We start from the raw sequence: 14,570 nt of genomic DNA on the forward strand, positions 1-14,570 counted from the left end.
AAAAACTCTAATTAGTAATTTTATCATTTCCTAAAATTTGCAATAAAATGGTTGACTCTATAAAAGGGAGCCTAAATTGATTTTTGGGGTATATAGAGATTTATTTGTGATATTCTTAATTATTATTACCACATATGCATTTCTTTATGTGACTTAACAGATAAGCCTTAGCCCACTGTCCATGAGAGAGAAGCAACAACAATAAGTGAAATCTGCAGGTAGTCCATAAAACAGTTTAAACTTTATGTACCATCAAGCTATTTCATAAATTACTAAAAAGTGGTAATTTTATGTTTTACTTTCATTCTACAAGTTCTTCTTTCATTAAGAAAGACTTTGTCAAGAAGAGATGACTAAGCAGTGAAATGCTGAAAAGGTAAATAACAAAATAAAGGAAGAGGAATCAGAACATATTCAAACTAGATAATTTACTTTGGAAAAGAATAAGAGATTCATAAAATTTGAGACCTTAGGAAGCATCTAATCCACCTATGCCAGGAAAAAATCACCATGATAATATATCCAAAGATTAGTCACCTGTTTTTGCTTAAAATTAAGGAAGCATACCCACCCACCATTCTCAAAGCACTTATTCTGTTCTGGTCAGCTGTAACTATTGAGTTTTTCTTAACATCAAAGCCTAAATTTGTCTCTGCAACCTCTTTCCATAGCTCTCAGTTTGTCCTTGGGAGACAAAGGAGAAAAAAAAAATTAATGCCTTCTTTAACATGACTGAACTTTTAGAACTTGAAAACTGCTATTATTTCTCCAGAAGTAGGTTATGAAGGCATTTCCTAGTTCACTCCTCAGAATTATTTGTCATTTTAAAATTGTGGCATCTAGAACTGAACAAAATAATTCACATTAATCTGATGTAGAAAAAGTACCTTCCCCTTCAATTCCATCTCCCGTTCTTCCAGGAAGTTTTGCCTCTGTTGAGACAGCTAAAAAATCACATAAATAAACAAGCACTTCTGAAGGGAAGAAATATAAAGTATCCACAACTATGTGAAAAAATGTTCCACTGATGCTGAGTGAAATGAGCAGGACCAGGAGGATCATTATATACTTCAACAACAATACTACATGTTGATTAATTCTGATGGACCTGGCCATCTTCAGCAATGAGATGAACTAAATCAGTTCCAATGGAGCAAGAATGAATTGAACCAGCTACACCCAGCGAAAGAACTCTGGGAATGACCAAGAACCATTACATAGAATTCCCCATCCCTCTATTTTTGTCCACCTAAATTTTTGATTTCCTTCACAGGCTAATTGTATACTATTTTAGAGTTCGATTCTTTTTTTTACAGCAAAATAACTGTTTGGACATGTATACTTATTTTGTATTTAATTTATACTTTAACATATTTAACATGTATTGGTCAACCTGCCATCTGGAGGAGGGGGTAGGGGGAAGGAGGGGAAAAATTGGAACAAAAGGTTTGGCAACTGTCAATGCTATAAAATTACCCATGCATATAACTTCTAAATAAAAAGCTATAATAAAAAAAATGTTCCAAATGATTAAGATTTAGATGGAAGAACAAAAATGCAAATTAAAAGAACTCTAAGCTTCAATATAATAATAAAAAAAAATGACAATTATTGGAGAGGATAAGGGGGAAAAGGCACACTAAGCACTAGGATTCGCAGAACTATGAAATGGTCCAGGTATTCTGAAAAGCAATTTGTAAGTACACTATATATATAACACTAACTATGCATATATCCTTTGACCCAGTAATACTGCCATGAGGAATATACCTAAAAATTGAGAAAATCAAACTGATTCTTTTCTGTAATTGTTTTCATTTTGTATCAACACCATTTTATAATAATCTCCTAAGTCATGTTTCATTTGTTTCTGAGTCAGGTTTAGAAGTTCAATTTTCCTGCTAATCACTGTTGCATAAAAGAGGACAATATGATATTATGTTGGAAGGAGAGGTTGTTACTAGCCTGGCATTCCTAAACTCAATTGTGATGTCCCCCAAAGAGATAAAAAAAGGTACCAAAGAACTAAGCAAATTATGACTGGACAAATTTATAGAATAGAATTAATAGATTACTATTACACAATGAGAAGTAACAAAAGAGATCAATTCTGAGAAACATTTAATAAGACCTGAAAAGTAAAGTCTGTAGAATTAGAAGCACAAATTATAAAATAATTACAACATTCACCTTCTTCCAAGATAGTTTCTGAGTCTCTAGACCTTGACATCATGCTTCTGCCTTCTCACCCTGGAACTTCTCTCAGTGCCTGGGACTCCCATCCTCCCCCCACCATCCCTCAAATATTCCTCCTTTTTCATCCTGCTCCCTTCTCCTATTATCTCCTTTTAGGGCCTCCATTTTGGGAAGGAATTCAAGCTGTCCATCTTTCATCATATCTCTCCCGGCCAACCTTACCCCCAGATTTTTAGGGTTTTTTATGTGTTGTCTTCCTCTATTAGAATTTAAACTCCCTGATGGCAGGAATTATCTTTCTTTTGCTCGAGTTTATATCTCAAGTGTTTAGTACAATGCTTAGCATATAGTAGTTGTCCAGCTGTTCAGTTGTGTTCATTTCTTCTTGACCCTGTGGATCATACAGTCCATGGCATTTTCTTGCCAAACATATTGTAGTAGTCTACCATTTTCTTCTCCAGTGGATTAAGGCAAAGGGAATTTAAGAGATTTGTTCAGAGTCTAGTAATTGTCTGAGGCCATATTTGAACTTAGATTTCTCTGATTCCAGGCTCAGCACTCTAGCCACATAGCTGCCTCAACATGTACTCAACATAATCAACAATTATTTACCACCCATCTATTAAAATATTGTAAAGAAAATAAAAAAACTTTGAAAGGTTTAAGGACTCTTTAATCAATTCAATTCCCAACCATGACTACAGAGAGGAAGTTAGTGCCAGTAATGCTCCTGCCCTTCCCCCCAAAAAATGTCACTGAAGCATTTTTTAATGCATCAAACAGAAAAGTTCAGAGAGAAATGTAAACAAGATAACTTCCAAACTAAGTTAAGTATATTTAAGAATATGATCTGATTTGTGATTTCATAGATAATCTTCTGTTTTTTATAAGTGGAAGTGTTGTTTATCAAATTCAGAATACATTAAAATAGGGATGTAATGGGCCAGAATTCTGAAATCTTGAAACAAGGATTCTTATAAGGTGTTAACTCAGTGGAATTGATAATACGGTTATCTAGTTTATCATATGAGTTCTCTAGTTCAGTATGATTGAGATGTTAACTCAGTGAAATTAAGATAATGATTCTCTAGTTTACAGGGACATATATCTCCATGCAGATACACACACACACACACACACACACACACATAAATATTGCATTTCCTCCAATGGAGGTGGAGTGGAGACACTCCTCCCAACCAGTCAACTGGGAAGTTGGGGACTTCAGGTGCTTCTGCAGTTAAAACTATTTAAACTAGTATTTTGCAGTTTATGCTTTGCACTTCTTTGCTGACAAATACCTTGTGAGATGGAAGATGCCCATTCTCGTAAGATCGCAGTAAGCCCCTTTAACTTTTTCTTACTCTGAGAATCTCTGATTGTTTTTGTGGTTGATACTGTTCCATAGAGTTTCTTCTGGGCTTTGATCAATTCACCTTCAAATGATAATCACATTAGATGAGCTTCAGAACCTACTAGATGTTGCTTTGACCAGCTCCTGGTTCTTCAAGCTCACCACCCTTCAAATGGGACCCTGTACAGTAGGCTCAGCACTATGCCCACTCCCAGCAAGAAGCACTTTAGAAGATAAGATCATCCCCCTCATACCCCCAAAATTTTAGGCCCCATTTGTTTGAGGGGAGAAGTTATTGGTGGGTGAATAAACCCAGGCAAAATACTAAGCAGTGTTTGAGTGAGCCTTAGTGAGGAGCAAGCTGACCCAGGAGAATTATTTTGTTCTGACATTATCATGTACAGATATCTTTGTGCTTTGGTAATCAACACTATATTTCACTTCTAGATTGTGGGCACTTATATGTTATCTCTGGATTTAGCCTCTAAAGATGTGACCATGAAACAATAGCTTTTTTTTTTTTTAATGCTGCCACATCATACTGGTGATTCACATTGAATTTGCAGTTTACTAACTTTTAGCCCCATCCCTTATATACTAGCTTTTTCAGAATTTCTACCTAACCATGCTTCCCTCATCCTGTACTTGTAAAGTTGATTTTTTGCACTTAAGTAAAAGGGTTTCCCATTTACCTTTAATGAATTTTATTTTATTAGGTTAAATCCAAAGCACTATGCCATCAAGATGTGGTTGGATCTTGGCTCTGTCATCCAATATGGTAGCTGTTCCTTCCAATTTTGAGCCATTTACAAATTTGATAAGTATACCATCTATGCCTTTATTCAAGTAGTTGAAAAAAATGTTAAATAAGCACAATCCCTGGATGCTCCACTGAAGACCTTCTGTTATTGTGACATAAATGATTAACCATTATGACACTTACCACCTAATTGCATCTAATTATATTATTGTCAAAGCCATACTACTCTGTCTTCTCCAAAAGAATGGTATGATATGCTATCAAAAGTTTTAGTAGAAATCCAGTTAACCCTGCTTATAGCTTTCTTATGATTCATTCTTTTAACAATGTTGTTAAAAAAGGAAATAAGGTTAGTGTGGTGGGTCCTCTTTTTGATGAAGTCATATTGGTTCTTGGTAATCACCACTTCTTTTTCTGATTACTTCTTTCATTTCTTTAAAGATCTAGTCAAGATTAAACCCCAAAATTGGAAATGGACTATCCATGCAATAAACTCTGCATCTGAGAGGATTCTGGGAGGATGGCAGAGTAGGTTGGTAAATTTCAAGCTCTCCAGATTTCCCCCACTAAGAAGACAAATTTGTACTTCAGTGTGAATATAGACTCCTGAAAAACGAAGATTTGGGGCAGAACAGGGATCCTCCAAATACAGCCCAAGATCAGAAGAAAGAATGGAGGCTAGGGGTTAACCAGTGTGAAGTGCAGATACCTCTGGGCTAGCTCTATACAAACACTAAATGGGGAGCTCTGGAGCTTGCTGGGTTTGGTTGTAGCTTCAGCAGGAGCCACAGAAACTTTCATCTCCTGGACAGTGTGAAGAGTTAGGGGTCTGAGTCTGGGAAGACTGAGTGAACCTCAACTGATTAAAATGTCAAACCCAGATATGTTAAGAGATGTGGCCTTGGCCAAGAGGTAACTAGTACACTCAGTGAGTGCAGAGGCAGTGGGGCAAGGGTGCTGCTGGCTGTAGGCACTTGAAGGAGGGAAGAGTTCTTGGTTTGAGGTTCCAGGTCAGAGGGGAAAGCTGAAGTAAAGCTGGAATTGCCCCACCCCAGGTTTAGAGAAATTTACATTAATACCTTTTATTTAAAAAAAAAAACAAAACAAAAAAAACCAAAAAAAAACGAATCTACAAAGAAGAAAGACCAATCATAGAAACTTACTATAGGAAAAGGGAAGAGCAGGGATCATCTTCAGAAGAAGACTTCTACCTCAAGAGAGAATTTATAGAAGAAATTAAAAAAGAATTTAAAAGTCAAATGAGAAACACTGAGGAAAAACTAAAAATTGAGAATAAAAACCATCCAAGAAAAACAAGATTACTGAAAAAAGTTAACCAAGTAGAAAAAGAGATATAGAGTTTTAAAGACAAAAATAATTCTTTGAAAATTAGAATTTGGCAAGGGGAAGCAAATAAAACTATGAGAGACCAAGAAATAACAAAATATATTACAAAGAATGAAAAAATAGAACAGAATGTGAAACATCTTTTAAGAAAAACCTGAAGATCTGAAGAACAAATCAAAAAGAGAAAATATAAGAATAATTGGACTATCTGAAAGTTGTGACCAAGAAAAGAACTTTGATACAATAAAGCAAGAAATAATCCAGGAAAACTGTCCTGGAATGATAGAACATGAGAGGAAAGTAGAAATAGAAAATAGAAAAATAGAAATAGAAAAATAAAAAAAAATTCACTGATCACCACACCAACAAGATCCTTTGTGAAAAACATGTAGGAATATTGCTAAATTTCAAAACCCCCACATAAAAGAGAAAAATTTGCAAGAAACAAGAAAAAAACAATTCAAATACGCTGAACCTCCAATTAGAATTAGACAGGACTTATCAACAGCCACAATAAAAGATTGCAGATCCTGGAATTATATCCACTGACAATCAAAAGAACTAGGCATAAAGACCCAAAATATCATATTCAGCAAAATTATCCATAAGATTGAATGAAAAAAAAAAAAAAAAAAAAGACATTCAATGAACTTGAAGATTTTCAGGACTTCCTATCAACCAAATATGAACCCAATAGGAAATTTAACATTTAAGACTTAACATGTACAAGTTGTTTATGTTTGTTTTTTTTACAAGGGAAATGTATACCATATATTTTAAGATTAACAACAGCAATAAGATAGTTCAAAAGAAAGATTAGGGCAGTGTTTTACATAAAAATAGTAATAATGCTATACAAATGAAGTACAGAAGAAGAATAGATACAAAGGCATTGGACAGGGCTAGTAGTTCTGAAACCTACTCACAATTGGGAATGGAGTAAATAGGCAACACTACTTATATACTATGAAGGGTATAGCACCCTCTGAAATCTATATAAAGAAATAAGGGGGGAAGAGATGGGAGGGCAGAGAACCAAAGAGTATGGGAAGAAGACAAGGGAGGGATCCATGGTTGGGGAGAAGTTAAGTAATAGCAAGGCAAGTTAAGAAGCAGAATTAAAGCAAAGAGTCAGCAGGAATAGGAAAGATATATGTGTATGTATGGAGTAGGTAGGCAGTGTATATGAGGGGGTGGGGGGTGTGTATATATCTACATATGGCTACAAAAATATATCCTTTCTTAAATATAACCTGCTTGGGGGAGATATGGGGGGGGGTGATGAAAAAGGAATAAAAGAATAAAATAAAAAAATGTACGGCAGAGAATAAAAGAACAATTTAGAAGGAATTAAAGAAAAGATGGACCCTAATCAATATAATTTCTTCTACTAAAATATATACTATCTTGAACTGGTTATTTGTTATATATTTTGAATCCTCCCTGATGTTCTGCTGGGCACATGAAAGGTACAGGCATATAGTAAAATTCTGTAGGCCTCAGCCTGTAAGGAAACTATGTTTTCTTTGCATCTATAAGGTAATTATAGTTCAATGAACTATCGTTCACCCCTATAGTGTAATGACTAATTATTCACTTCTCTATGTGACTGTTACCAGATGGTCTTGGAAACAAATATAACATAAAGGACAACATCCTGGGTGATTTCTGGCCAAATCTACTAAGGATGTGTTATCTATGTACTGGAACTAGCCACTCCAGGAATTACTTCACTCTTGACAGTATCTGGCAGGATGGGCCCTCTTCTAGGTTCGCTCAAGAAAGTGAAGCCAGTATTGCTGGCTTTGTTCCCTGGGCTACTTAAGTCACGATAAATCAGTATCCAAATTGGAATCTCACCCATGGAGAGGAAGCTCTGCCTGGGACTTTCCCAGTTGGGACTTGCCCAGCCAAAGGTATGCAAAGTTGGTGCTTCCCAGATTTAGAGATGCATTTTTTCCTTTCTCCTCCCTTGGTCTATGTATCTCTTTATATTGTATTAGTTATATTAATCACAGGATTCATTAAGTACTTTTGCTGTAAGAATTGCATTGTCAATTCTTGTTTTCCTTTTTTGTAACTCATTATTATTCATTGTTATTCAACATTTTCATACAACTTGGTATCTTAGGTCTTGTAAGAATGAGCCATTCTATGGGAGCAAATCATAAACCTCACCTAATAGCACATGAAAATGTTCTCTTTTGTTTTTTTAATTTTGTTTTGTATTCATTTTCTGTTTTTCTTTTTTTTATTGTTTTTTAAATTAAATAATTTTTTTAAAAATATAAAAGACAGGGAAGTAGACTAAAAATTCAATGAGTTTATTAGACAGCAAATATATTAGAACTATATCAAAAGACTGAAAAAACAGCTAAATAAACTGATATCGCAACGAAAAGAACTGAAAAACAGGTTGAGAAAAGAAAATTAAGAATCTGTGGGTTTTTTAAAAACCATAATAAATAAAAAAGCCTGGACACTACAATTCAAGAAATCATACACGTAAAACTGCCCAGTTCTATTAGAATCATAATGCAAAGGCACTAAGTACCATCTGAAAAAAATTAACCAAAGTAAAAAGCCACAGAAATGTCACAATTAAAACCCAGAATTCTCACAAAGTAAAAATATTGTAAGTAGCCAGAAAAATAACAATAAATAGCTGATGTTTATATAGTGTAGCTACATTATACATTAATTGCTTAACAATTATTATTTTATTAGATCCTCATAACAATTATCCCCATTTTACAGATGAAGAGCTGTGCTTAACAAAAGTCAAATGACTTGCCCAGGTTCACACAACTAGGAAGTGTCTGAGGCCACTTTTGAATTCAAGTTTTACTGACTTCCAGACCTTATATTCTATTGCACCATCTAGCTGTAGCTCAATTAAGTGTCAATCAAGAACCAAGTATTAACCAAATACCAATCAAGTTCAATAAAGTACCAAATAATCACATGAGATTTAGCAGACAAAGGGTAGAGAGTTCAGAAAATGATATTCCGGACAGAAAAAAATAAGGATCTAAAACCAAGAATTACTTACGATACACAAAGCTTTATATAGAGGGAAAAATAGAAATCTTTTAATGAAACAGATTTAAAAATATTTCATAAAAAAAGACTTTAAGTGATTATTAACTTGAAGTACAAAAATAAACGTTCAAAGAAAGATAAATTTGTATGGAGCAAATAGAAAGGGCTGAATGATGAAGTAGTGCTAATATTCTAACAGGGGAGAGAAACAAGTCCTTTCAGAAGTTCAATGTATTCAATGGTATTGAGAGTTAAATAAAAAGTTCTTAGGGAGCAAATTGGACTTATTCTGAAAGGCTGAAGAGGGAAAAGACATGGGAAAGTAAAAGAAATAGTACATTAGTACAGAAAGGAAGATATAAAATTGGCTATTTCTCACAAGTGGGCTATACACAAGTGGCAGATCCAAGATGGCAGAGTAAAGGCAGGGATTACCCTATACTCATTCCAAGATCTCTCCAAATGCCTTTGAATAAATTCTAGAACAACAGCACCCACAAAAAGACAGAGTGAAACAATTTTCCACCTAACAGACAACTGGCTTCTAAAAGGTTGTCAGGAAAGGTCTGTTGAATCAAGATAAGAGTGGAATATACCCCAGTACAGACCAGGCCTCAGGGAAAATGAATCAGTGGCAGCAGTGGCAGTTTCCAGACTTTTCAGCCCATAGATGCCAAAGACAATCCAGAAGGTCACCAAGAAAGATCTGTCACACCTGGATAAGAGTTGAGCACACTCCAGTGCAGGCTGTGGCAACACAGCTCCAGTCCCAACAAACCTTTGGAGCCAATGAATCAGTAGTTGTTTCTGGACCTTTCAGCCCATAGATGGTGAGGAATGGAAAACTTAAGTCAGGAGAAGGGATCTTTCCCAGCCCTGAGCCAGGACCCTGTTGCTTTGATCATGCATAGATAGTTCCCAGTCACAGTTCTGGGTGACAGTACCATAGTGAAAAGGAGCACTAGTACACCAAAACTTGTAACCATAGTGGAGCAAGGACCCTCCACACAGTTCCAAGGAAGAAAAGAATGGTTCCTCGCATTCTACAACATAGACCAGGAGAGTAGTAAACATCTTCGTCCTTAGAGCATACCACCCTAGGAGAAATGAAAACCCTAGAAATATGTCTGAAAACAGCTACACAAAATCCCTAAAGCTTGGGACAATGAATCTTCCACCCAGGAAGCAGAGTCTTACTTCAACAAACAATTACTAAAACTAAAAGCTGAATTTGGTTGAATCACTCAACAAAAGAGAGAGGGAAAGGGAGACAGCTTGGCAAAATGGAGAGCAAATTCATCTCCATGTGGGCTCAAGTCTCATCTCTGAAACATATTAGTCATATAACTAAAAAAATGAAAAAATGGAAGACAAGGTGAAATATCTCAATGGAAAAACAAATGATCTAGAAAACAGAATCAGGAGAAATAATTTTAAAATTATTGGACTACCTGAAAGATACGATCAAAAAATGTACCTAGATATCATCTTTCAAAAAATTATCAAGGAAAACTAAATAAAATGTAAAAAAAAAAAAAATAAGTGGGACACACAAGGGGAATATGGAAATGAGGAAGAAGTGATGAAGGGATCAGCAGAATGATTTTAGAGAAGCCTGGGGAGACTTACATGAACTGATGCTAAGTGAAATGAACAGAACCAGGAAATCATTGTACACAGCAACAACAATATTATATGATTACCTGAGTGTGGATCACAACATAAATTCTTACTCTTTTTGTTGTTGTTCACTTGCATCTTGTTTTCTTATTAATTTTCTTTCCTTTTTTATTTGATTTTTCTTGTGCAGCAAGATAATTGCATAAATATATTTACATATATTGGATTTAACATATATTTTAACATGTAAATATATATTGGATTGCTTGCCATCTAGGGGAGGGGGTGAGGAAGAGGGGAAAATTTGGAACACAAGGCTATGCAAGGCACAATGTTGAAAAATTATCTGTGCATATGCTTTGAAAATAAAAACTTTAATAAAAGATAAGAAAAAAGTTCATACTGTGAAATTATGTTGGCCAGAAAAAAAAATCAAAATACCTCTTGATTTTAAAGACAGGAGGCATGGGAAAAAAATGGCAAATGAATAAGAAATGGGAAAAGAGAGAGATGCCACCTAAAAAGATATTTAATCTTTAAAAATACCAAATTATCATTTTAAGTTAAATGAATATAAAATCAATTATAAGAGTATATTTTGATTTGGAATTAAATTGTTACATAGATCTTAGTGAAGTCCAGCTCAATTAAAATCACTTCTATATAAAGCCATTACTTTTACTATTAATTTAAACAGTTCTCATCATCATTTACCTAGAAAGCAGATATTTCACTTCTGAGGTTTCAGTCAAAATAGAAAATTTATAGAAAATAATAGAAATGTATAGAAAATATATATATGAACATGGATACTAGAAAATCCTAATTTATCATATCACAGGTTTTGCCCATGTGAGATATAATGGAAGAGTTTATCTTCATAAATTCAGATTAATAGTTAGCAGAAGGACCAGATAAAATGGGATGTAACTGGTTCTGTTCTGCTCAAGGTTAGAAGATAGTTAGCTGGGTAAAGGTTAAGTTTTTCTTGGAGAGTTCTTGCCCACTAAGTTCATAAGTATTAATTTCTCCTCTGGAGGGGCAAAGTCTCATTTTAATGGTCATGCAGTGTATGTGGTAGGAGGGGGAACATATGTAAGAGTAAATGTGTAGTAAGCATACTGGAAGATGTATACTCTGTAGTTCCAGCAAATGGTAAAATAGGGAAGGGACTTTGTGGTGGGGAATAGGGACTTAATGCTTGCTTTTGTTAAGTATGTACCTATTCAAAGACATCTGTTTTTGCAACTGCATAATAAATTGAGCTTTTCACTTCACCATTCCTAAGTCCAAGAGGCTTATTTTTCATACCCTAGAAGAGTGACAAAGTATCAGGTTCTGCTTCCAAAACAATGTTATTGAGCTGCAGTTTACTCATTGAAGCAGCTAATATAGTTGATAAAAGAAACTCATGCAATTTATCCCAAGGCATGGTATTCTTGTATTCAGTGAGCTTTTTAAATCTGAAAAAAATGATAAAGCTGATGTTGATTTCTTGAGTAAAGAATTAGAAAAGCCTAAAAATATAGAAGGAATATTTAAATAGGGTTTGTGAATACATGTGTGTTTGTCAAGTGTATGCTAGAGTCAGAAAATACATAGGATCTGAAAAGGCAAATACTGAAAGACTTCACACATGAAATTCCAATATGTTCTCTTTTCTTCTGTCTCTCTTTCTCTATCTGGCCCTTCCAATTCCACATATACATATATGTCTCAAAATCTCAAAAATCAATCTCTAAACCATCATGGAAAATCAATATCTACAAATTCATTGACTGTGCTAAGCAAATAAGAAGTGAAGTAAATTATATCTTCTAAGAAAATCATGTTCTAAAATAAAAATTGGATACAAAAAGTAAAGAAAATCAATAAGGAATTTCAGTGGATTTGGCTAATCCATTTTTTATCCAGGATAAAAGAATGGGTAGATTCTCTCGACTAAAAAAATTTGGTAAGTCAGATTTAAGAATGGGTATATTCTCTCAACTAAAAAAATAACAAATTAGATTAATTTATAGGAAGAGAGAAAAAAAGAAATGAGAAAAAACTTCAGAGAAAAGTGGGAAAGCTTAAATGTGGCTTATACCAAGCTATTTTCTACGACCAAAGTGTGTCCTGTTAATAGGGAAATATTCACTGAGCCAAAAATAAGCAATGGATGGCTGTATTTGCAAGTGGACAATAGCTTTGTATATTAAAACTCACTTGGGCTATATGTGAAGAATTTCCTTGAAAATGGTAATAAATAAGTTTAGTAATAATATAAAGTTTAATTATTTTATGCTTCTCATTTTAATTTTACATATTATTAAGAAAAGCAAATATCTCTTTTCCTTCCCTCTTTTAAAACCTTTTGAGGGGCCAAATCAAGAACCAATAAACTAAAAATAATTTATTTATGAAGTCTAGACTATATGCCAAATACTATTCTAGGCTGAGACTACAAAGACAAAAATGGAAGTCTCTGCTCTCAAGTCTCTTATTTAATTTAATTAAAACTCTCAAGGAGTTTCCATTAATAACCCTAAGATCACACTACAGCCAACCATTGGAATTTTATCTCACTTATATTTATAGACCAAGTGATAGAAATATTGTCTCTAGGCCTTAAAATAAAAAATGTTAAAATGTTTGTTATTTCATCAGCTACAAAGTGATAATGTATTTCATGTTCCAGAGGTAAAAAATTAATCAATTTTATTGTTTTAAAAATTGTTATAAAACTTGAAAATCACTTTTAAAATGGAGGTGGGAAGCTTGGGTAGAGAAGAGATTAAAACTACTTTAAACCAGACAACATAAAGAGCATATATATCTTATCTGAGCTCCATTTTCACTACTTCTTAAAGTTATTTATCATTGACTTGCATCCGTTCTGTCTCATATGTAATAAAGTGCTTATGGAAATGATTACAACGTGGTAGCATCCATTAGTAGGGCAGCAAGTTGGAACAGTGATAGAATGGCAGTATTGGAGTCAGGAAGACTAATCTCACTGAGTTCAAATTTAGCCTCAGACTAGCTGTGTGACCCTGAGACCAAGTCACTTTGCCTCAGTTTCCTCATCTTTAAAACGAGCTGGAAAAGGAAATGGCAAAGCATTCCGGTATTTTAGCAAAGAAAACTCCAAATGGAGTAAAAAAAAAGAATCGGACATGACTAAAAAGTGACTGAGCACACACATGGAGCATCCATCAGTGGACAATGTCTAGTCTTTAATACTAAAACTAAAAGCTGAATTTGGTTGAATCACTCAACAAAAGAGAGAGGGAAAGGGAGACAGCTTGGCAAAATGGAGAGCAAATTCATCTCCATGTGGGCTCAAGTCTCATCTCTGAAACATATTAGTCATATAACTAAGGCAAATTATTGGTCTAGGCAACTCTAAGTTGCAGAGAAGGTACTCCTTTATATTCACAGATGTATTCTTCAAAGGAAGTTCTTCAAATTAATATCAGAAGTTGTTTTTTTAAGTAAGAATATAAAGGGAAAAAATACCCATGCAAAAGCATTTTTAAAAAACCTTACATAAACTATCAAGCAAAAGTAAAAGTATAATAAATCACAATAAAATTTACCTCCTGTGGAAGTTCTAATTTAGAGCGATCAGTTCCTTCTTTTGACTGAAGTCCCATCAGATAAGGTACAGGAGCATCAAGAAAATGAAGGAGGGAGGCAGGAAGAATGGGTACATACACATGCTGCCATTGAAATGGGAATAAAAGTGTGGTGATCCCTTCTGCTACCATCATTAGACGCTGATAATCTTCAAAAAGAGAGAAAAAATATACATGGAGCAAAAACAAGTAATCTTCATTGTATGACTTGATAATACATATTAAGGGAGAATGTTTGTACTTATAAAATGATTCTTTATAATTACATAATGAGCTAAACAATTTCAGTTTAATTCTCCTTGATTTCAAAAAGCATAGAGAGATCATTATTCACACATTCAAAATACCACTAACTAGTTTAAAACAAACAATGCCTTTTATATATGAACCTCTCTTTTTAAAATATGATATTAAGTATTATTAAAATCATTCTTTGTAATGCTATTATTATCTAAAATATACAATGTTCACAGAAATTTCCTTTGTGAATTTTTCTGGTAGGGATTTTTTGTTTTAGTTTTTGTATTAGGGCTGGCAGTTTTGTTTTTTTTGTTTTGTTTTGTTTTTTCTTTCAACAGAAAGTGTCTATACTCATCGCTCGAGGAATGGAAGACAACACACTGAAAACCTA

The 14,570-nt window shown here is 34.1% G+C and overlaps 1 protein-coding gene across 3 annotated transcripts in view; it reads right to left on the bottom strand.

Annotated features, from left to right (window-relative positions):
* DENND5B (DENN domain containing 5B) overlaps positions 1–14,570 on the bottom strand; it is a 217,500-nt gene that overhangs the window by 122,796 nt on the left and 80,134 nt on the right. For all 3 annotated transcript variants that reach the window (XM_031938131.1, XM_031938133.1, XM_031938132.1), the window contains one exon: positions 13,901–14,088. In XM_031938131.1, coding sequence (XP_031793991.1) covers positions 13,901–14,088 — 188 coding nt within the window. The remainder of the gene's footprint in view (positions 1–13,900; positions 14,089–14,570) is intronic.

The sequence above is a fragment of the Sarcophilus harrisii genome, chromosome 5 (assembly GCF_902635505.1).
Source record: "Sarcophilus harrisii chromosome 5, mSarHar1.11, whole genome shotgun sequence".
Classification (NCBI taxonomy): domain Eukaryota; kingdom Metazoa; phylum Chordata; class Mammalia; order Dasyuromorphia; family Dasyuridae; genus Sarcophilus; species Sarcophilus harrisii.